Below are 22,629 nucleotides of genomic sequence, written 5' to 3'. Positions count from 1 at the left end.
CTACCGCCCTTAGCAACGCAGCGAGCTTGCGGCCTGCACCTTACCTAATCAGGGAGAGAGCCGCACTTGTGTAGGCGTAATATTTATCCGATACATGTACAAACAGTGCAAACACGACATGCAAGAAAAATAGACAAAACTTTTGTGGAGGACAAGCAGTTGATTTGTATACGAGAAGCAGGTGAACAGAGGAATATATTTTCTTAGTAGTTAAAAGAGGTTTTTTTTAGTGGCCAACCTGTGCCATGTCCTCTTTCTTCACATTGCCGGCTTCCCAGCGCAAACGGAAGAGAGATGATCGGGTTGCCGCTCCAGGTTCGAAGAAGAGGGGGGTGGCAGGGAAAGGCAGCAAGGGCGCAGAGGACGGTGAACAACGAGAGCAGAGAAAACAGAGAGACGAGTCTATATCCGGAAGCGAATCAGATGACGGTGACTTGTCACAAAGTGAAGACTCAATTGACGAGAAGGAGGGTTCGGAGGAGTCGGAGGACGAAACCGCAGCGGATCGGAGATTGAAACTGGCCGAGAGATATCTGGAAAACATAAGGGAGGAAGTGGATGAGGTTGGCTTTGATGCTGCGGAGATTGACCGCGATTTGATAGCCGAGAGATTGAAAGAGGATGTGGTATGTTGGTATTTGGCAAAAGACTCCACGTTACCAACTCATTTATCCTGAGCTCACATGTTGTCCGTCTCTTCCATTTGTCTAGGATGAATCCAAAGGACGGATATGTCGACAAATAAGCTCGCAATTATCCTTTTCCACTGCATCCCATTCCTTCTTCCGCGCAGATACACAAAGCACCACTGCAATCGCAGTACATTTCCCTTTCGTCTATACAGTTTCTAAGGATAAAACGTTGATCAAATGGGAGCTAGCCGTCCACCACCCACCCACAGAACAAAGGATATCCCCTAGAAACGGAGAGTCCACGCGAGCCAAGCGCTCCCAGAGAAAAAAGCCGAAGAAAATCAAGTCGGTTCGGGGCCTACAGGAATCTGCTGAAGGGGGTGAGCCGCAGGGCCACACGGGCATTATCCTGGCCGTTGCAGTATCCCCATCAGGGGAATTCGTGGCAACCGGAGGTGCAGACCGGCGCCTAATAATCTGGGATGCGGAAGCACTTACACCCCTGAAAACTTTCACCCAACACCGCGACGCCGTGAGCGGGCTATCATTCACACGGCGCATCTCCTCATCAAGCTCCGGCGAACAGCTCTTCTCCGCATCCTTCGACCGCACCATAAAAACATGGTCCCTCAGCCCTGGCGCGCATGCTTATGTGGAGACCCTGTTCGGTCACCAAGACCATGTCACTGCCATTGATTCCATGGCGCTGGACCAGTGCGTTAGCGTTGGTGCCCGCGACCGTACGGCACGCCTTTGGAAGGTGGTTGATGAGACGCAACTTGTCTTCCGAGGGGGTACCTCTAAGGGTAGCTCGTACGTTGAGGGCTCACTGGACTGCGTGGCTGTATTACCGCCTACGCACTTTGTTACGGGCTCGGACTCGGGAGCTATATCGCTCTGGTCAATACATAAGAAGAAGCCACTCTACACCATCCCGCAGGCCCATGGTGTTGACACCGTGCCACCACTGGACGAACTGTCCTCAGAGCTCGACCCGGCAGTTGCGAAAAATAATACGAGAAACATTTCGCCCAATCCTCGATGGATAACTGCTCTCACTACCCTCCCAGGGACAGATATTGTTCTCAGCGGTAGCTGGGATGGGTGGATCCGCGCCTGGAAGATTTCTGAAGATAAGCGGACTATCATACCACTGGGCCCCGTCGGTGCGTCATCACCACCCTCCAATGCCACAACTGGGCTTACAACCAACGGCAACGGCAACGGTAACATGGGCCTTGACATGCCCTTTCCTTCCTCTGCGTCCGCTCAGCAGCCCCTACCACTTCTACGAGGTGTCGTTAACGACATCGCCGTATTCGAACGACGATCCCCAGATGAGGCGAAAGCTACTATTAGCAAATCCAAGTCAAAGTTGAAGTCGAAGTCGTCTCAGCTGGGTCAGGAACAGAATGGTCTCTGCATCGTGGCTGCACTAGGAAAGGAGCATAGGCTTGGTCGGTGGAAATATTCCAACAAGGAGGAGAATGGGAAGTGTGGTGATGGGACGGGGTTGGGGGGTAGGAACGGGGCTGTTGTGTTTGAAGTGAATTTCTTGGGAGAGGGAGTTGGGGAGGGTGAGGGCGCGAGGCTGGTAGCGGATTTGAGGATTTGAATTAATGGACGGCAAAGAGTAGGGCTTTTCTTTGTGTGGAAGAGTCAAGTTGGAATTAGGTCAATGTGATGTACTGATAGAGAAGGGAGTCGTGTTCCTTATTTCCACCGAACTCCCTCATGTTTATTTTCTTCTTCTTTTCTTTTCCTTTCTTTTTTGGCAACGATGATTGCTGGACTACATGTGAATATGTATGCATAATATCAATATACCTACCGTCTTGTTAAGTGCTATACCAATGATATTCCTAGCTTTTATTGCACTGTGATCGTCCTCCTGAAATGTATTTGACTGTCGTCAATTGACAGGTTTATCTCCTTTGTGAACCTCCGCCCCTAAGCCATCACAAATCACAATTTATATAAGGCTTCCACCAACACAAACTCAATGCTCTACAAATTTCCAGCATATATTCTCCTAAATCGACCATGTTTACAAGAGGTTGCTATCTCACTTTTGTGAAAGAATAAATCTCAAGTCAGGGCTAAAATATGTATTGCACCATTATTATGAAATCATGACCTCCTGCCCTGAAAGAAGGGGGAGAAGATAAAAAAAACACCAATAACGAAAAGAAATCCAGATCCAACACCGATTCTTAACACCTCGCTAATTTGAATATTCTTTTTGTTTCTTGCTTCTAGGTTTTTTCTTTCTTTTTTTGCATGTGTAAGTACCAAATCAAATGTATGTTGTGTTGTACGTGTGATATGTTTCCAGAACACATCCCACAATATTTTCGCTGTTGAGTTTTTTCTACGCACGCCATTGCCGACTTCGATCTAATGGATCGTGAATAGCTAAGTGGGGATGAGAGAAGAAAAAAGAAAGAAAGACAGAAATAGGATGTGGGTATTTTGTTTGTGTATGTATTCTAGGAAATTCAGGGTAAAATATAGAGCAAATCGAAACGGGAAGAAAAAGGATATCATCAAATAAAACATGTTATAAAATACAAGACAGAAAGCAAGAGTATGTAAGAGGGCTTGGAAAAATGCAGCGGCGGACTGGAAACATGAAGATGACAGCGGGTTTGTCAGATTCGTTTTCGCCTGTTGATGGGTAATGAGGGCATTATGAGTGTAATAAAAATCGCAAGTGCATGGAGTCCGTTTAATGGCGATAAAGGATGGGTTGGGGAGCTGCCAAGGGAATCTATAAGTGATGAAACGACGGAGGCGCAGATGCTCTAATTTTAACGATCAAATAGCGGGTTCTCGTGGACACAGGAGCAGCCAAGACATCCTGATCAGTACTGGAATTTTCCATTATATGCCGATTATGCGGGACCGCAAAGGCGGCCATGGCTCTTCGATCTTTACTCGGTTAGAAGAAAATGTAATAATAAAGAACAGAGCGCGTCACAATGAAAATACAGCTGCATTATGAAGCACTCAGCAATTACTAACCATGGCCTGGCTTCTCGTCCGACGGCTTCGGCGCTGATTGAGTCGTACCCGATCTGGCCGTGATCCTCTTCGACTTCTTCTTGCTGGCCTGACGGGGACGTCGGAATCATCGTCAAGTGTGATTGGGCTATTGGCGTGTGAACCCGACACCTGGGCTTGATTTGAAACGTTTGTGATCAAGTGGCTTTCATCGCTATGATGGTCGTCATCATCATCATCATCATCATCACTAACTACCGCCCTTCTGCTAACAGTTGTTGCACTGCTTTGGAGACGGCTTGGTCGTTCAAAGGAAGTGGACGATGTTTGACGCCTCTGACGCCTTTGTTGAATTGCTCTTGTTGGCGATCTTATGGGCTCGTTGTCCTCGTTGTCCTCATCATAAGCAGCATCAGCAGCATCAGCATCATCTCTATCCTCTTCTATGTCCTCTTCCTCTTCATATTCATCGTCATCGTCGTCATCGTCAAGGGTGATTGTTTGTCGCACAGCGGCTCTTGTCGATCTTCTGGAGGAAGATAGATTCTCCGTGGAGTGTCCATCAAGCTCCCCATCGGAAATTACCGTATTCTCATCAACCACTGTAGAATGATCGGTTTCCCCAGCCTCTTCTACAGGGCCGTCATCGATAAAATCTGACATGTCAGAGTCATGGGTATCTTCATCTTCGCTACGATAGATGTGGCCGTGTATTATCGACGATGCGTCGGTATCATGTTCGTGCTGGTGGTATTGATGCTGATGGTGGTGTGCGTTAAAATGGTTACCTGGAGCATTTGCCCCGTAAAACTCGCTCCAGTCCATGCCATCGTCATCAATGGCCGAGAATCCGTCCTCGATATCATCAGCTGCATCCGTAATTGTTATCGAAGCATCATCATCCGTGATGTACTCTGAATCTGTGTATCCCTCGATCGCAAAGCCACAATGCAGACATCCCCCTTCTTCGAGCTCCCAAGCACATCGAGGACACCGTGTAACACCATCCATGACGTCATTGATTGGTTGGATAAAGCGTCCGGCGCATTTGAAACATCCTTGGAATAGACCTCCAGTGGACGGATCTGGATTGTGCTTGTCTATTTCGATTTTCTCAGTCTCTGCACGCTTGTTCGAGAGATGTTCCGCTGTGGTTTCATTATTTTCTAGCAACTCCGCTCGGCTGATAAACATCTGCACGATTTCGCGGATCTAGACACAGTAAAGTTAGCCTCGTTTGAAAATATAAAGATAACGGAGGTGCGCTTACCAGATACGCTGGAGCAGGTTGGGTTGACACAATTGCTCGACAGTCTGGACATGTCTTTTTCCGTCGATGGCTCACAAACCATTGTGTAAGACACTGTAGCGGGTTAGTTACTTATCATGAGTCGATGGACCCCGCCCTAGGTTTGGAGAAATTACACTGTAACAGAAAGTATGCCCGCATGCGAGGGTGAACGGTTCGTAGAGTGGCTTGACACAAACACCACAGGATATCAGAGATCGAATATCCTCAACATGGCCTTGCACGGTCCTTAAAAGCTTAAACAGGTATCATTGTCAGTCGTCAGGAAACAACGTCGACATTCTATTACTGCACTTACCCCTGACGAGTCGTGTTTTCCAGACCCCGCAGTTGGGCCTGGAGCACCAATGCCCACTGCAGCAGACATGGTTTCTCACGTCGCCAAAATCGTACGCTAAATCTGCACACAGTATAGGCAACAGACTGAGTAATGGGGAAAGTTCTCTTTGATGTTGAAGGCCGGGATTGGCGGAAATTGGGCGGCTGAGGTTGTTGTTGATAAGCTACCTTAACTGAGAGATAGAACTGTTCTCCCGGCGAAGAAGGTCCAAAAAAGCTGAAACGAGAGACGTAATACCGGTTGGCTGCCTAGAGAGACAGTGGTCATGACAGGAGGTGAGGAGATTAGAAGAGACAAGTAACAATCTGAGAGCCGTTGAAATATTTTAGGCCTTCTTGACTTGAAGCCAATTAATTATCAAATCGATGGACGTTAGAACTCTCAGGAGGTTTGGCCCGTAAGTAAGCATCACGTGATAGTGATATCCATTGAATGTCAGGTGACTAGTTATTACATCCACGCACGATCAGAGATACTTCCACAGCTGAGTCACATCTTCTTCTCCTGTTTCATTGTTGATCTTCTGAGGTTCTCTTGGTTTCATTCTTCATGGCGGCTGGGAAACCGTCATGTTGCTTTTCACAGCCTGTGAATTTAAGCCAGTCATTCTGTCAACATTACCAGATATTTAAGTTCTTCTCCAGCTCTTGTAGTTAACAGCTCAGCGCTGACCCTGCTATCTCTTAGCATCATTGCGACCCCTTGAAGACTTGCTGCCACAGACAATGCTGTATTGAAATCAAATCGCCGTCCGATATGCGAGAAAAAGTTGGAACCCATTTTTAACAATGCATTATTTATGCATTGTGGGACAGCCACGAAGGTCACTTTGGTCAGGAATGCAACAAGCAAGGTCTGGCATGGTCCAGTAGTTGACCTTTTCGTTTAGACCCTGGCATCTTTTGGACATTTTTTCTTTATTTGAAATGGTTCCTTTTCCAAGCCAGCGCCATATAAATAGTTGCCGAATGGGCCCCCCCCAACTCTTCTGGAACAAATGTGGGATCTTTCTACCACATATGCACTGTCAGAATGCTACAGTTGACCCTTTTATCTGAAAGCGATTTACAACTTTTACATATAAGAACATCTTCTACATGTCTGATGCTCATAACCTGACATTTGGTATAGGTCTATCGACTGATCTCTGCGCTGCTTTTTGGTTGAAAGATAATATTGGTTGCGCCATTTCGACCGCAATGAAGTTGGTTTAGTGTGTCGATATCTGTCAAGATTGAAGCGTTATCCTGTGGGCAAACTTCCCAAAACTCCCGCGAAGTCCCTCGCGACTATCTCCATATACAGGTGGAGGGGAAGTCAAAAAAAAAAAAAAATTACGGGGTTGAACTATATACCATCTCGAATCTATGCAATTTATACTTGGATTTTAATGTTTTACCACTGCTTTATTACTATATACTACCTTATAATCGCAGATAGCGTTTGCTCTTCTGCTCGTTCATGTGAATGCCATGAAGCCCTACGCAACTTGACTTCCATTTCGACCAACCCTCCTTTCGAGCCGTTCAGCTAAATAAACGCCCTGCCTCGTTTCGCGAGTTTCGTTCGCAATTTGGTTCCATTCAGAAAGTAACGTTATGACAGAATTAATCGCTGGACCAATTTCGAGAGGTTAAAAACCCCCAACGCGACAATTAATATCCTGCTCCCCAATACAGAAAATGTACTAAGGAAATGTTGTTCTGCAACAATGACGAAAGCAAATAAACAACAACAATGCTTAAACCCAACAAGCGGCAACTCTCTCCCACGAGTATTACCCTTCAGGCGCTGTAATTATGCCAATTAGCCGCCCCCAACATAGTTATTTCTCCCGGAACCTGTTTATAGTTATCTTCCTGCAAAAGACTCCACGACTTACTAAGAAGTAGCACTGAATCGCTTTCTAAAGCGTGCTTTGAGTTCCTCGGAAACCAAATGGCTATCGTCTGTGTAGCCTTTTGGCACCAGTTCGTCTTCGACCATTTCATTATTCATGTGGGCGAGGAATTTCTCCTGTTCGACCAGGAACTTCTTCATCGCCTTTGTGTTGAAGTTTCTTCCCGCGCGTCTCCTATTGCGGATCTCTTTGAGCTGGATCCGGATTCGTTCCTCAAGCATCTCAAGCCTGTACTCAGAAAACTGCAAGTATAGCTCCGAGAGGTCAGATACTGCGCGAACGGTTGTTAAAACGGTGTCGTCGCGGATGATCGCTGAGCGCGGGCGGAATGATGTTACCATCGTGATTCTCTCGGTTTTACCCATAGCGCGTAGGGCTTGATGCTCAATATATCGACCTTGGAGTACAATCGCACATCCCTGACACAACACCACTCAACACCCGTGTGTGAAAACATCCTTGTCCGTTCTCAGAGAACTTACCATCTGCGGCCCTCTGACTTTGAGGATGGATCCATCCCCTTTCCTCACTGCCGTTTCGCCGCCTACCATATTCGTACAGTCACTGAGCATTGTCACGCAGACAAATGGATAGCTATCTGTATGCCAATCCACGACAGGCTTCTCCTCCCCATCCTCCTCAGGACCAGGAAGCGCTTTCTTAGCCTGTGGTAGGACAGAAATGTTGACATGCCCTAACTCCCAGTCCATTGAAGGGACAAGATCGATTCCAGCAATTGTTGAAACGATTCCCAGAACCTCTGGGCTTCTCCACGCATCATAAACAAAAGGAGCATATCTTATGTGCATAATATTAATCCACTGTAAGTAGGGACGAGAGGAAAGGAACGACTTACTTAGGAGCATATCCTCGCAGCTGGCTCTGGGACAGATTGCTAGAGAAATGATATTTTGCCCAGACTTGATCATTAAGAACCTCTTTTCGCATCTGGAAAATGGCTTCAGGAGAAAACAGCGGGAATGGGTCGGAGACACCAATTGGTGAGAGCCCAACGTCGTGGCTATACTCAAGCTCCTTCATAGAATGGACTTTCGATGGAGGAGAGAACTGGAGATGTTTCTGTGGATCAAACCGAATGGATTCCTCAGGGGAAGAGGCGTCCACAATGCCAGTGGCGTCGGGTTTTAATACGTTGGCTCCATTGAAGGTGGGAGGCATGTGGGCCGGGGTGGGGGTGAGGATATCTGCTGTCGCCATCGTGCTGCTCTTCGGTGTCTGTGAGTACTTGGCCTTCACACAACTTTTGGTGTTGAGAACATATCCCTACGCCACCGCCGTCCATGATAAGTTGACGAACGATGATAGGACCCCGAACAGATACGATTCGACATCACTCAAAAACAAACGGGGCGTCCTAGTATTTCCTTAATCGAACTTACAATGCGTGGCAAAATATCCTTTTATTTTGCTTTTATCAACAAGAAATGCCAAGGAGATGTTTATTTAATTATTGGAAACAGACAGAGTCAAATGTTCGAGGCGTTTGAGACGAGAATGAGATAGAGGTTTACAGAACTTTCAGTTAGGAGCAACGACCCTTCCGCTTGGGGTAAATGAAACAAAGCTGATTCGAAACAGGATTGTTGTTGTTGAGGGAGGAAGGGGACATTTATAGTTGTTGGTTCTCTATGCCCCTTTTTTGTTTTAACACTCGTATTGATCTATACATTCTTCATGACAAAAGTGTATTTGCATATGAGAAATGGCCAGGGAACCAGTCCCAGCCTTGATCATGGAGTAGATTTTTAGAACTCAAAGCAGTGACGACACATCTTCAGGGAGGCATTGAAACAAATTGTACGTGTCCAGCCCCATTTCCTATAATAGACAGGTTGCTTCTGTTCTTCACACTACAAGGGATCTCTATATCCAGTTACAGTTTTCCCTTGATACCCAACAACACCAACGAAACCCGTCCAATCTCTGAAATCTAGGTTTGATAATTGTGACACGGAGAAAATCAAAAGATCCCGGGTTGGTAAAGCTTAACAATTTGCCGAAAAGACAAGTACATCAAACACATCAGCAGCCTATGATCCAGCCCATGATCCAGCGGATCACCGCCTAGCATGGATATTATTGCTTTGTTTAGTTTGGCATGGAGTCGTCAATCACTTCCCAACCCGTCTGGGTGTCAACGAGCTATGACCTTGGTAAGGTCCAGACCTCAATCGCCGGGCAATACGGAGTGCCATGATGGTCTTACCCAAACCGCACCACGGATGATGTCCACGCGCATCCAATATCATTTGACTTTCTATGTCTTATGAACAATTACTGCCGAAGATGCCCCCCTAAAATTGAATGCGTTAAATTCTTCGTTGACTCATATTCATTCGCATGCGCGAAAATCCTTGCCATGTCCAAATTAGAGCTAGGGATATAGTTACTCGAATACGATTACTACTACAAGGCAAATAATTCATGCTGATGTTTGGTTGGCTCTTCTTCACAACCATGTCGTATGGGCGGATATTCTGGACAGAGTTGGCAAAGATATCAAAAATGGCAGCATGCGAAAAAGCCATGTGTGACATGACTACACTGCCCCTTGGCATATAATGCGGAAGGGGATTTTTTCAGGGTGTTGGAACGAATGAATGATGCATAAAATCACAATACATGGTGTGGAGGGGTAGTTGTCACTTGGAAAAGCAAACCCTGGAATCCTTCGATATCGCCCAAAAACTAAAGTAATCAGTTGTTACTAGGAATTAGGGATAATCATGAAGCGGAGGCAAGGAATCTATTTACATACATTCCTGCTTGGACTGTTTTCCTTACTCTCTTTCTCCTGCCACACAAAACCCTCTAGAGAGGAACCAACGAATGTGGTATGGGAAATTTTGACTCAATTTGGGTTGTCGGATTGGAGCCGTTACGATCGTTTCCCCCCCCTCCTTTCGATTGGCTTTCTAGAATTTACAGGTAACGGGAGAAGAAGCCTTTTTTTCAGTTCTTCCAAAGATTAGTCCTACGGAAAACCCCTCTTGATATCACCATCAGTCTATTACCACTCACTCCAGCAAACTTTGGCCCTTCGCTTATCTTTCCCTTTTCTTTCTGCTCTGCAGCTCAATGATTTATTTAATACAATATGATCGAGATCTAGTTACCCCATATTTTTTAATTCGTTGTTAACTATTATGTTGACAGTCCCCATGTATAAAAGTAATTACTTTCAGCTCCCTCCTATTTCTTTATATGTGTTCTTGTCCATCTGATAAAACGTATGTAAGAGATGTGGTTTACATACCTTCGGACTTCTCCAAAGGCTATCGATGTTTTACGAGTTTCTCGGAAGATTTCCAAATTTCAGTCCGCTCTCTTGGAAGGCAACCTGAAGTTAGCCCTTCTGACGGGTTTGACTTGCATATGCGCCGCCGTACTCCGTTCCGCTGTGAGATACAAAATGAAAGTAAAAGGATAGGGCCACCCCCTTCCTTTAAGATCGCTCTGCGCTCTCTTTCTTAAATTCGGTGACTGGCGTTCTCAAGATGTTTTCAGTTCTTCAACGCTATGGGAGCTGCGTTCTATGCCTTCTAGCACTCCTTAACTACCTCGAGCCAAATGAAGCATCGCAAACTACTACGAAAGACCTCTTAAGAGCCCCGGAAACTTGGTATCAGGCATTAACTGCAAACGGTTGTTGGAAATGATGCAAAATACAAAGGCATCTGGATATCCGCTCCTCAATGCTGTCAAATAACATAAATAGTAAGCTACGCAGCATTTTGGTCTGACATTGTTACATTTAGACTCCGTTCTATTCCGGAAGCTCTCAAAACCGAAGATCATGTTCCCACTGAAGGGAATAATTGTCTTTTGCTCCTTTCGAAAATACATATAAAAGCTGAGGATGCCTTCCTCTGGATATTTCTTTTCAAGTTCATGCTGAGATCGCTTGATCTTTCTTTCCATTTATTTACCCAGTTTTCCTCGTTATTTGAATTCTGGTCTACCAGACCTATCCAAGTTACCAAACCAAGGGGAAGAACGGACATAATTATGCCTATATTCATTTTCAAAAAAAACAAGATCTACATATATTCTATCGGAGGCAAGACTATTCTGTGAAATTTATCTGCCAGCCACCAGAATCTATTGGTAAAAATAGGTGTTTCAAATCTCCCATGGTTGAAAGTATGTCCTTCAAAGAATGCGTGCTTTTTCGCTCTAATCTGAACGATCAGAAACTAGGTCTCGCAATACTATTTCAAGAGTTTCTCGATATCTTAAATCTATCTATTATTAGCCAATTTGAACTTCTTAATAACTACTGGTTATATTTAACGGACTGGTAGCAGGATGATGTAAATATTCATACCGATACCCTAATGGAGACCAAACATTCTTTGGAGACGGAACAGAAATGGGTATCGATTGAGCCCATGCCTATACTGTAGTTCTTGGGGAATTTTCCGTCGGACCCACTGCCAAAATGCCGACGATAAAATATTTCCCATTTTTGTGAAAATTTCCAAAGGCTGCTGGCTGTTCACTCGTAGTTGGATAGTCCTGAAAGTCCAAGTCGGAGTGCTATATACGTTCTCGCGATCACTTTCTCTACACTTCCTAACTGCTTCAAAAGGATAAGAGCCGAATAACTTTACATAAAATTGAATATTTAGCCCTGGGAAACTGCTAGGTGTCCGTAAGCTTCGAAATTAGAGTACGAATCCACGATATAAAACTCTTTCCATTTCTTTCCTCTCTTTTCCTCTTCTAGTTTTTTTAGTGAAACATGGACGGACTACTTGTTGCTATTTATCTTGTTTTGATGTTCGACTCTTTTGGATTTTCTAGTACGTTTTCAATAATTCAGATAATTATATTTTAAGCAATTCTTTCCCCCTTCATCTGAGATAGCTATCACAGTTATTTGTAATAGGGCGACTTTTTTAAAATAAATATTCTGTGAAGCGCTGAAGTTGGGCGTCTAATAGCCGGTAGGCGCAAAAACTAGCACTAATATGGAATAGCTCATGACTAGACTCAATTAACCTAGCGGCTCCGTTCTGCGGCTGAATTTCCCTTCTGGGTCTTCCTGTTTCGACGTTCGACCTTTTCCCGTCTCCAACAGACTGGAGGATTTGCACAGCATGGACGCGGACAAGGTGAAGGAAGAGCCCCAGAGTGCCTGGGAGAAGGCGAAGCCCATGTTCACAAAGTTGGTTCTTCATTTCTGCTCTCTTCTCGCGCAACTGTATTGAATTGGGCTGCCCAATTCCTCTCCAATTCTTGGGCGGAATTGAGTCGGCTGATTGCACTCATTTCACTAATCCAACCAATGCATTGCTGCGTCTGCTAATTGCTCTTTATACCTGTGGAGTGTCTGAAGCTAACGGATATTCTTCTTTTATCTTTGGAATGTTATAGCAAACCAGCTAGCGGGTACTACGACCCCTGTCAAGATTTCGCGGATCGCAGTATCAAATGCATGCGGCGCAATGGTAACGATAAGACGATGTGTAGCGATTACTTCCAGTGAGTAGATTTTCCCGTCTAGGCCGTACATTTATCCAATAAACATGATACCATTGTGTTTGAAAGTCACGGTTCCGTTGTTGGCGGGTGCTGACGGGTGCATTTGTTAAGAGCGTATCGTGATTGCAAAAAGGAATGGGTATGTGATATTATGTTTTCTTCTGCTTGGTTGGGGTTAAATAAATGTTCCTTGATATCTTCACTCATTTATCGGAATGTAAACTGCGGAATACACTGGGCCACGCGTTACATATTGCTATTATATATCTGGATATTATAGAGGGAAGTGCTAAGACCAATCTGACGTATATCTCCCTTGCAGATGACCCAGCGGAAAAAGAAATCCTAACGGTTACATTGGACGGTGAATCAAATCCAAGGGCACCAAAATTCACGCTTCCGGGAAAGCGGGAAGATTGCAGCCAAGATAATGACCATATCTGGTTTTTTACAGGACTGAATCTCGCGATCATATCGCAATCATATATTTACATACCCCGCGCGTTACTGCCCATGTTACCAATGTCTGCTTATGAACATGATATATTTTTACTTTAACAACAGAAGAGAGCGTGTTCGATATATCCTAGCCAAAGATGCGATGACGAACCAACAATCTTGCAGTCCTCGATAAGACCAAAATGCCATTGAACTGGATCGGTAGACGAATAAAGAATGCCTCTCGAGTTATTCCTCTCGTTGACTTTTGCTGGTTTGCAATCCCATCGACTCCAAAAACCCTTTTATATTTTTTTTAGCCTGCTAAGGCTGTATGCTGTCTGGGTTATTTTTAACTATCTATCGTTTATTTAAGTGCACAGCGCGCTGCCCCCCATAATAATTATAGACTTGGTTCTTTGGTAATCCAACTCCTCGGAACTTCAAGATTTATTCTCTCCCATCCATTTTCCATGAGCAAATAATGATTTTTGATGTCTCTCGGCCCCTGCATATTGGCCAAGGAAACATTTCCACGCGCAATGTAATAGGTCATCTATGTTTTTTCTTGATTTATCGTTTAGGGAATCTTGCCCTGCTAAAATCAGGATTTGAGAAGTGCTTCAGACTATGTTTCGGGACAGGCGTCTGCAGTGCAGTTGTGGTGACATCCCAAGCCCACGCAGGGATGTTTTCAAGTGCTTAGCCCGCCTTTACTAAATATAGGAACCGACTCTCAAACGTCAATCTAATAATATTTGCTATTAGTCTTAACTAACTAATACAGTTCGGAAGAACGATGCGCACACTTAAGCCATTATCACCCTCAAGCTCTCGTTCGCTGATCCTTTGGCTCTTCTCCCCGATTTTGATGCCTCTCGTCCAGCCTCTACGGTACACCCTTCAAAGTGTTGGCATTGGCCCTGGAAGCTGGGTTGCTCTTTTGTCCAGTGTGTTGGGTCTCCCTTATCAGGACATTTGTATATTTTACACCACTGCTGAAAGCAGCACATGATAGTTTCAAAGTTGTTGGCTCTTTTCCCCCCCCTTATATATGCTGCCTGCTTGACTCGGCTTTAACAACGTAACTAATGCATACAGGGGTTAAAACATAAGCTTGCAGGGCTGTGCTTCCAGCATATTTCTACAGATGTCGAGATATTAATAGCTAACTCCAGTTGTATTCGAAACTTATGCCCGAGTACTCCGTACTGAAAAGTAAAACATATTTAGTTTCTCTCGCGGAAGATTCATGAAATCCAACGATGCAGCTACACTTTTGATGTCTTCCATCCGGGCCCTCACCCACCCGAACTGTCTGCAATGACGGTTCTCCTGGATTGGAGATACGTCGCCCTTAGGAACCCGCCAAACGCCGGTGTACTGGGTGTTGTAGCAGATGTGTAAGTTGTTTCTTTTCTTCAAGACTGGGATATTCCGCGGTAACCTCTCTGAACCGACCTTCTCCGTAAAGTTTCCTGCTTCTCCTTCTTATTGCATCTTATATTCCACAGTATGTTCGCATCAGAAGGCTCAGAAGCACCTATGGAATCTCATTCTATTTTGTTCTGCTGCGCTCCATCTATGCAACAGCGAGCCTTTCAAACTTATTGATGTTGGCTCCTGTCTTCTGGAAAGTACAAAAATGCCGGACTACATACTCTCCGGGACGCTGCTTCTTGGAAAATTTAGTCCTTTGGCAAATAGCGACAGATTGGGTGCTTTCGCAGGCAATGTAAGTTATCTCTGACATACATATCCGAAGGGCATTTTTTTATCAATTACTAATGCCTGAATGATAGATTGTTCCTTTACTTATACTACTATTCCACTCCTCAATCTAATCACCGCCCGTCTTCTTCCTCATCGGAGGACGGGGTGGGGCAAATTCCCGTACGAGAAGCTGCCCGTAATATGGCTGCTGGTGTTATGATTGCTGTCCTTGTTATTTATCTATTTCTACTTGGCCCTTCCATCGGATTTGTGACATCATACCCAATTCGGGATCCTGGTTACTACATTCTTCTACAGACATGGTCCTTTGTCCTTATCGGAGCCTCGTGCCTACTCGTGATAATCAGCTTCCCGACGCAGATATATCACACGTACGCCTTAAAGCGAACCGGAGAGCTAAGCATTCAAGCTCTGGCTATACAAGTGCCCGTCTACATTCTCCAGGCAGTATCTCTGGCAACGTGGTTGGAATTAGACAAAAGCAGCAACTTCCTGGCGCTCTACCTAGGAGCCTATAATGCTTGGTTCAATATTTTACTTTCATCTTTCTGGGAGTGCATCTTGCTGGTTATAAGCATGTGCTATGTATACCAAGCACGAAAGTTGCACGGGCGGGCTTCTGATACTGTGGGGCATCAGAATGCTGACGAAAGTGGTGATTATTTACCAGATGAGCGAACACATCTTCTCCGCGGTGAAAGTTCAAGTTTTACTGCAGGATGATCGTTCGTCTTTTTCAACGTTTACTTTTATTTTAACTTACGGTTCTCAACAATAAAACCTTTGCATTATTCGTTATTTGTTGTTTCCTTTCCCATGGTATAAATTTATTATCTACCCTCGATATATTGTTGCAAATACTTGGTAAATAGTTACTCCAATAATTATGAAGTCTCCAAGGTTTGCTCTAGTTTCCTGCGGCTGCTTTCCACCATGGATTTATCAAGGACAGTCGGCCTAGTCCGAACCAAGTGGCGCATCCTCGTGTGAATGACGCCTTGTGAACTGCCAAAATTTTAGATCTTGGCAGTGTCGGAGTTTCATAGCTGAAATTTCATATTTAAACTGCCTGACGTCTAAACAATTGGTAAAATTACCATCCCTGAATATAGGGTATTCCATTGCATTGTTATCTTGAACTGATCTATCACTGGGTAGCGGAAGCGAACCATGGTTCAAATCTGATAACCTTATCCCTACAAGTGTTAAACCTGCCCAACCGTTGATCAACCATCCATCCCGACTCTATGAGATGAATTGCTGTGAACATACCGAGAGAAGAATCGACAAATTTATAAAAGGGTGCGGGCCGCACATGAAGTTACGTCCTTGGTTTGGTTGAGCTGGTGCCTGCAGGTAATCAATAACCCCTGGGATTCTAATTCTTCCTTTCATATTCTGAGACATCACACTATGATCCTAAAAACAGCGCCTTAGAGAGAAGCAGGTCTTCTTCAATCTATAAACCAATTGCGGCATAAAATATATCCGTGGTTCGAGCGGGTCATCTTTTCACCAAGCTTCCTCGTCATTGTCGTCACTAACCTGGCACGATTCCGCCTTGTCATTCAACCCCTTTTGCTTTTTCAACTTGGCCAGTTCTAGTTTCAATTTCAAACGCTCAATGTCATCCTCGGAGGATTCATTATCAAAGTCATCATAGCCGTAATTTCTACTCTGGAGTGCCCCCGTGTTGCGTCGACTGATGCCATGACGCCTGGGTGGTGGATTCTTCCTCGGGCGGCTTCCATGCATGGATTGTTTTTCGGGGGATGGTTCGTAATTATCCTTTCTAACTTCCTCCCGTTCGGCAAGGATTCCGTACGTGTCTTCTTCCTGGATTCCATGGATGTCACTGATATAATCGTCGAAATGAGCGCTGGTTTGAGCTATGCGGTTGAAGTGGGCTACCTTAACCTGAGGTCGTTGAAGTTTGGCACTGTCTTTTCCTTCGCGAAAATCCCAGTTGGCAAGCGCGAGAGCAGTCTGAAACGCGTTTTTGATCTGTCTACCATTCCAGCGTCGTGAAGGTTTATACTTATTGTCCTGCCAATGCTTATTGGCAAAGCGCCTAAGCTTATCCTCCTCGATGTCGATGTCGCCACCGCTTTTCTTGATATGTTGAATATTTTTTTCCCAAATCTCTTTGGTCGAGATTTCGTCAAGCTTTGGGTAGTACAGACTCATATGAATTCGGGATCTAAACGCCTCATCGAATTCACCAACGCGATTTGTGGTCAGAATGATAACCCCAGAGTAATACTCCAACACCCGCAAGAAAACTACGTATCGATTAGAAAATATCTTTGACACCACCATATTATTCAATTCACAGAAGCATACCTGAAACGAGACTATTGCGTATTATGTCCCCTTTCTCCCTTTTTGCGAGGAAAACGTCGGCCTCGTCGAGAAGCAATACGCATCTCCACCTATGTGCTAAAGCACAGAATGACTCAAGTGTTTGCGAAGCTGTTTCAGCAGTCGTGCCAATATCGCCGCAAGTAATTGGTAATAATGGACGCTTTAATTGGGCAGCTACACACTCGGCGGTAGACGTCTTGCCAACTCCAGGTGCACCATGTAACAGAATGATAAGTCCTCTACCTTTACCAGGGACTGCATCCATCGAAAACGATTCGCCTGTCCCATCATGTTCTCCGGAAGCCTTAGGCTGTTCCACTTGGTTTTTAATTAACGCCTGAAGGATCATTCGATGACCCTCTGGCAGAACAAGATCTCCAAATCTAGCCCGATTCACGCGATCTTCGCGTGCTAATAAATCCTCCACCAAATTGATATCAAGGGGAAGCCATTTATGTTCAAGAAGGCCATATCCATAGACTCGAGGAGGGAGCAGCGTCAGGTGGTCATCTGAAACTGAGGCTGAGAGTAATGTCCGGAAACCAAGAAGGTCTGTGGATCGGCGATATTCATTTTGACGGTCTTCTTCAAATTTAGAGTCGTCGAAGACGTCTGTAACCCAACTACCGTCTTCTTGTTCTGGGAGTGCATCAAACGTCTCCCTCTTGTCTTGTGGAGTGGACCTAGCGATGGAACCGCCTCCGAATTTCAGATTTCTACCAAAACGATATACTCTTTGTTTAAAATGCTCGACCCCGGCTGCTTGGTCTATCATGATCTCACTGTGCAGCTGTTTGATATCATGTCAATATTAAATGGTAATCATTGAACTTTCAATTCTCGAACTGGAGAATGAGGGTAATTACCTCGGTCTGTTTAATAAGCCAATTGTTATAGCCCCTCGTGGTTTGATTCCCTTCTTGGATCGTGCTACCCGAGTACTTTTTATGGGCACCCGGAACAAGTTTCACAAAACGGCGTCCTCGCTCAAGAAGGCTTTGTTGTATTTGTTGGCTCTCCGAACCGGGGAGAAGCGGAAAAGGTGCTAATGTACTTATGGGTTTGGTACCGTTGTATGGGGGAATGGCGAATCGTCTTGGTCGGGGACCCAGTTTACCACCATCGAAGTCGATATAGAAGGCGTCAATGATGAAACATGTCATGTCCATGCCAGAACACTTGATCGCGTCGCGGCATTTCTCTTCATTCTCCGAATCTGAGTCCCCAATCTGATCGATTATACCTGTGTATACTGCTTTAAAACCACTATCAAAGTATGTTCTCCCCCCTGCAATATTTAGAATTCGATAGGCCTGACGCCGACCGCTATATTCATCTGATTTTGAATCAAGGATAATGCCTCCAGGTTTGTACAACAACCATAGATGTTCAAATGGGATCTCTGTGAGACTGGAGTTGGAAATTCGATGTTTGACATCAAAAATATCGTGCATGTCTCTGTCCATGAACTCCACAAGGCAACGGAGTTGGTTCATTTCTCTTCCTGCACACGAAACTGTTTTCTTGGCATCTCCTATGAGGGAATCATGAGTCCCTTTTTCGGTTTTTCGTTTAATCTTCTCATCTCCACTCAGCTGCTTGGTTGAGCTGGCTACGGTAACGACAGCATCCGGATTATCCTGAGTCAATTCACTCAGCTTCGAGATGACCTGGTCGTAGGTCGCTTCAGCCTCCTTGAGGAACTGTCGAATATCGGACTCGTACGCCACGAGGTACTTGAACGGACGCACGAAGACATTTCGGCTCTCAGTGATTCTTTCACCGGTAAGTTGGCTTAACACATCTAAAAGGTAGGATGAATTTATGGCAAGGCGGTAGGGAACATCAAATGGGCTGGTATCAGCGCTACGGGATTCAGTACTACACTCCGTGGCGCTTTTGTCCGCGGAATTTGATAGTTTGAGAGCTCGGTGTCGTTGTTGGGACCTAGCATTTGCTTTCGAGGAGACTAGAAGAACGCTCTGCTGAGGGATAATTTTCCGCTCCCTTTTGACTCTCCGCCATTTCCCTGGTGAAACCCGCTTAATGGCTATTTCTTGAAAATCTTCTTCATCCCTTGGGCCGTTTGATGGTTGTGTAGCGGCGCCTTGGTCATAGTCACCTCTAGGGTCATCGATGGTCAGCAGTGTCTTGCGAGTAAGTTGTGGTAGATTCATACCCCTTAGCCTTTTGGATAGAAATCAATTCATTTTGGCCAGCTACCAACGTCTTGAGAAGCTCCTTCACGACGTTGTCTGGTGTGGCAGGACCGCAATTTTCACTGGTAGTCGGCAGATCTGCTGTATTATTTTTCCCACTCTCAGATGCAGATGCTGGAGGGGACAAGATTCCGTTGTGATCAGCCCCCGCATCAGTATGGGGAGGGTCCAAAGAATCCACCAGTGCTGGATTAGTAGCTAATGTCATGGTCAAGTTTCTCAACAGGCGGTGTTACGATATCAATATAGAGACTTATTATTTTCCTCTTCTGATTTTTTTTCCTTGTATTCGGCATCGCCAAATGATCTAGAGAAAATTTCTTGTGTTTATTATAATAGCCGAGGGAATCTGGCGGGGGTCAGTAACAGAACCCCCAGTGCGAGCTATTTTTGCATAAATTTCAGCTACATCCCCGAACTTGCATGGAGCCAAGAGGAGCGGTTCGTTTTGGGAATTGACGGAGTGGAGTCTCATGAATTCACAACACATCCATCATCTGGCAACATTTGAATTTCCCCTGCTAGATTTGCGCAACGTTGAGCCTCGTACAGCCGTACTCAGCCTTGCCCAGGGTGATTTCTGCGTCTCCATTCGGCATCCCAAAGGTCATAGCGTTGGTCGACGCATGTGAGGGGCGGGAGCATGGAAGAAGGGAATGATGGCATGGGAGAAAATCGGACAAATTTTCAGAGAATCCATGTATGGTCGTAACTCAGCCTCCTACAGTGTTAGCTTGCATGATTCCAATAACTATGATAATTAAGCACTTCCGCATGCACAAAATCCAAACATCAACGCGATCTTGCCCAAGAACATCATATATCTCCGAACACTCCCGATTTTACCGTATGCTCAGTCCTCGATCCTTAAGGAATGACATGACCTAGGCAAAATCACAAGAAGCACAATGAGTGACGAGACAGTTTGTCGTGATAAACCTCCTACCCGCCACAGCCTTGGCGGGATTGCAGACCTGTATATCCGTAAAAGACTGAAGCGCGATTCCCATCCTGGTTTCGAAGCCATGAGAGAAAATGAGGAGACGCCGAACGAGCTGCTACGACCACCCGGCCTAGGGGATACGTCATTGTCACCAATCAAAAAGGAAAATGTTGAGGACGCAAACAACGAGCTTGAATCTGATGACGAAGATGATGCGGTGTATGGTTGGGCAATATCCAATACAAATGCTGTTTAAACTGATATTCAAGCAGACAAGAGCTGTACATCGATATCGAGCAGCAAAGGAAGCGCTTCAGTGAAGCAATGGAGGCTTACGAAAGAACAACCACCGGGTCGACATTCAAGACCGATGTCACGACAAAACAGGTGCATACATGGGAGGAAGTGTTGGAAGAGGTGAATAAAGCATCAGATCGTTACAACGACGTCTCTGGATTTTGGGGGAAGATCAGGAAAGGCCTTCGCAGATTCGGAAAGAACAGCAAAGCCTTTGAGGCTTGGGCGAGCCTGTTACCATCCCAATCGCATTATTTTTCGGTCCTGTGCGGAGGAATGAAACTGATATTTGGGGTTGGTAACTATTGATCCCTTGAACTTTTCGCATTTTGTGTATTAATAACCCCTAAGGCTGCAGCACGCCTACATGATCTTCGAAGCGATATAAGCGATGCATTGGCAGAGATTCCAACCCTCATCGCAAGCACACACAAAGCGCTAGGCATATTTAGAACGTCGAACGATTTGCGTCGATGTAGTGCAGCACTCTATTCCGCTACAATAGCCGCCTTACACCTTATTGTTGTATGGTACAAGGAAAAAGCATTGAGTAAATTCTCCCGACCAGGCCTTGAAACCGCAAGAAGCACAGCCTAACCAGCGTATAGAAAAGCTGCGCCGCAGCATACTCAAACAGGATGCCTACGAGAGACAACTGAATGATTATCTTAAAACTATCAGGGAAGAATCCAAGCGTTTTGAACAAGCTGCTCAGTTGTGTTCGTATGAGGCAATTATGAACACGAAGCAATTGGTTATGGACCAGGGCGATGAATCACGCAAGCATCAGGAGATTATACTTGGGTATTTTGATCAGTCGAGAAACGAGTTTCTTGACTTCCGCAGCAATTTCATGCTGGCTGCTGGAAGCGTGAATCGAGAGGTCCGCTCGATAGGCGATGAGGTCTCGCAGCTGCGTAGAGTGCTTGCCGGATTTCTCAGCAGCAATTCTCGAATGGATTTCAGATCGCAGGATGGTTAGTTTCCCCCGCCCCTGAGCAATTCAGGCCGTACATTCTGTCTGACTTGGGATTAGTAAGAGGCCCGGTGCTGCCGTTACGCAGGGCTGCGTCTGAGTCCGATCTATTACAAGGTACAGAAAACCTAGACCCCCTTTTCCCTATGACCAAGCCCACTTACCATGACAGATTACCTTCTTGCAAAAACTGAATTGCTTTTGGGTTTCGACTACAAAAGCTCTGCCGTTCGCCACGACATAGAAACCAGCCTTCAAATGATCTGGACCTTACCCACACCCGATCAAGATCGCGGAGTTGCAGTAATGCAATCGCCAAAGCTGCATCAATGGATCACTAATACCAATTCTTCGGCTCTCCTAGTCAATTTTAATGGTTCCAAGAAGACAGCGTCGACATCCTTTATTTCCGCGAAACTGACGCATTCGATCCTGTCAGACGCCATGGATCCACATTATCCAAGGAATATATTTCCCTTATTCTACCTTTGCGCACAAAACATGCGTCAAGATGATCCGAACTTCGGGGTCAGCAGAATGATGCAAAACCTGATCAGCCAACTACTCGTCGCCTATCCTGACTTCACCATGAGCTTTCTCAAACATATACAGCGTGCAAATCAGGAAAACATCAATAGCCTATGCCAAACCTTCCATAAGATGATCGCCCAACTCCCACCGCATGTGACGGTCTTCTGCATTCTTGATTGTGTTACTGTATATGAGCAGAAAAGCTCGCTGAGGAAGGAAGGAGAATTTGTGGTCAAAGAGCTCATGGAAATTGTGAATTGGACCCGGGACCATGGATGCAATTTCAAGGTTTTTTTGACGAGTGCATGGAACAGCCACGTCTTTTATAAGTATGTGCCGGATGAGAAGAAATGTGTTATATGGTTGCCGGCCAAGGTGCCACCGAAGGGTGGGTTTACCAGTATGAAATGGAATTCTAGCATTGCTTTAACGTAA

General features: G+C 45.3%; 7 protein-coding genes across 7 annotated transcripts; 4 read left to right on the top strand and 3 right to left on the bottom strand.

Moving 5' to 3' along the window:
* Positions 1-245: 245 nt before the first annotated feature.
* On the top strand, positions 246-2,247 carry PADG_04075 (uncharacterized protein; the record flags this gene model as incomplete). The annotated part of the gene is made up of 2 exons (XM_010761404.1): positions 246-626; positions 712-2,247. The coding sequence occupies 2 exons, from the start codon at positions 246-248 to the stop codon at positions 2,245-2,247; spliced, it is 1,917 nt and encodes a 638-aa protein (XP_010759706.1).
* Positions 2,248-3,515: 1,268 nt separating this feature from the next.
* Positions 3,516-5,311, bottom strand: PADG_04074 (uncharacterized protein; the record flags this gene model as incomplete). The annotated part of the gene is made up of 5 exons (XM_010761008.1): positions 3,516-3,563; positions 3,657-4,847; positions 4,906-4,998; positions 5,061-5,180; positions 5,243-5,311. The coding sequence occupies 5 exons, from the start codon at positions 5,309-5,311 to the stop codon at positions 3,516-3,518; spliced, it is 1,521 nt and encodes a 506-aa protein (XP_010759310.1).
* A 1,854-nt stretch (positions 5,312-7,165) lies between these two features.
* Positions 7,166-8,402, bottom strand: PADG_04073 (uncharacterized protein; the record flags this gene model as incomplete). Its single annotated transcript, XM_010761007.1, has 3 exons — positions 7,166-7,603; positions 7,667-7,982; positions 8,041-8,402. The coding sequence occupies 3 exons, from the start codon at positions 8,400-8,402 to the stop codon at positions 7,166-7,168; spliced, it is 1,116 nt and encodes a 371-aa protein (XP_010759309.1).
* A 3,905-nt stretch (positions 8,403-12,307) lies between these two features.
* PADG_04072 (cytochrome c oxidase-assembly factor COX23, mitochondrial) lies at positions 12,308-12,696 on the top strand (the record flags this gene model as incomplete). Its single annotated transcript, XM_010761006.1, has 2 exons — positions 12,308-12,375; positions 12,585-12,696. The coding sequence occupies 2 exons, from the start codon at positions 12,308-12,310 to the stop codon at positions 12,694-12,696; spliced, it is 180 nt and encodes a 59-aa protein (XP_010759308.1).
* Positions 12,697-14,453: 1,757 nt separating this feature from the next.
* On the top strand, positions 14,454-15,587 carry PADG_04071 (uncharacterized protein; the record flags this gene model as incomplete). The annotated part of the gene is made up of 3 exons (XM_010761005.1): positions 14,454-14,533; positions 14,605-14,865; positions 14,933-15,587. 3 exons carry the CDS (start codon positions 14,454-14,456, stop codon positions 15,585-15,587), a joined length of 996 nt encoding a protein of 331 aa, XP_010759307.1.
* Positions 15,588-16,376: 789 nt separating this feature from the next.
* PADG_04070 (uncharacterized protein) lies at positions 16,377-19,655 on the bottom strand (the record flags this gene model as incomplete). The annotated part of the gene is made up of 4 exons (XM_010761403.1): positions 16,377-17,146; positions 17,208-18,018; positions 18,095-19,352; positions 19,408-19,655. The coding sequence occupies 4 exons, from the start codon at positions 19,653-19,655 to the stop codon at positions 16,377-16,379; spliced, it is 3,087 nt and encodes a 1,028-aa protein (XP_010759705.1).
* Positions 19,656-20,355: 700 nt separating this feature from the next.
* PADG_04069 (uncharacterized protein) lies at positions 20,356-22,629 on the top strand (the record flags this gene model as incomplete). Its single annotated transcript, XM_010761004.1, has 6 exons — positions 20,356-20,609; positions 20,663-20,981; positions 21,039-21,237; positions 21,296-21,664; positions 21,724-21,780; positions 21,836-22,629. 6 exons carry the CDS (start codon positions 20,356-20,358, stop codon positions 22,627-22,629), a joined length of 1,992 nt encoding a protein of 663 aa, XP_010759306.1.

Source organism: Paracoccidioides brasiliensis (assembly GCF_000150735.1).
Source record: "Paracoccidioides brasiliensis Pb18 unplaced genomic scaffold supercont2.4, whole genome shotgun sequence".
NCBI classification, from domain to species: Eukaryota; Fungi; Ascomycota; class Eurotiomycetes; order Onygenales; family Ajellomycetaceae; genus Paracoccidioides; species Paracoccidioides brasiliensis.
The sequence above is the reverse complement of the archived record's forward strand: the minus strand, read 5'-3'. Positions and strand labels throughout refer to the sequence as shown.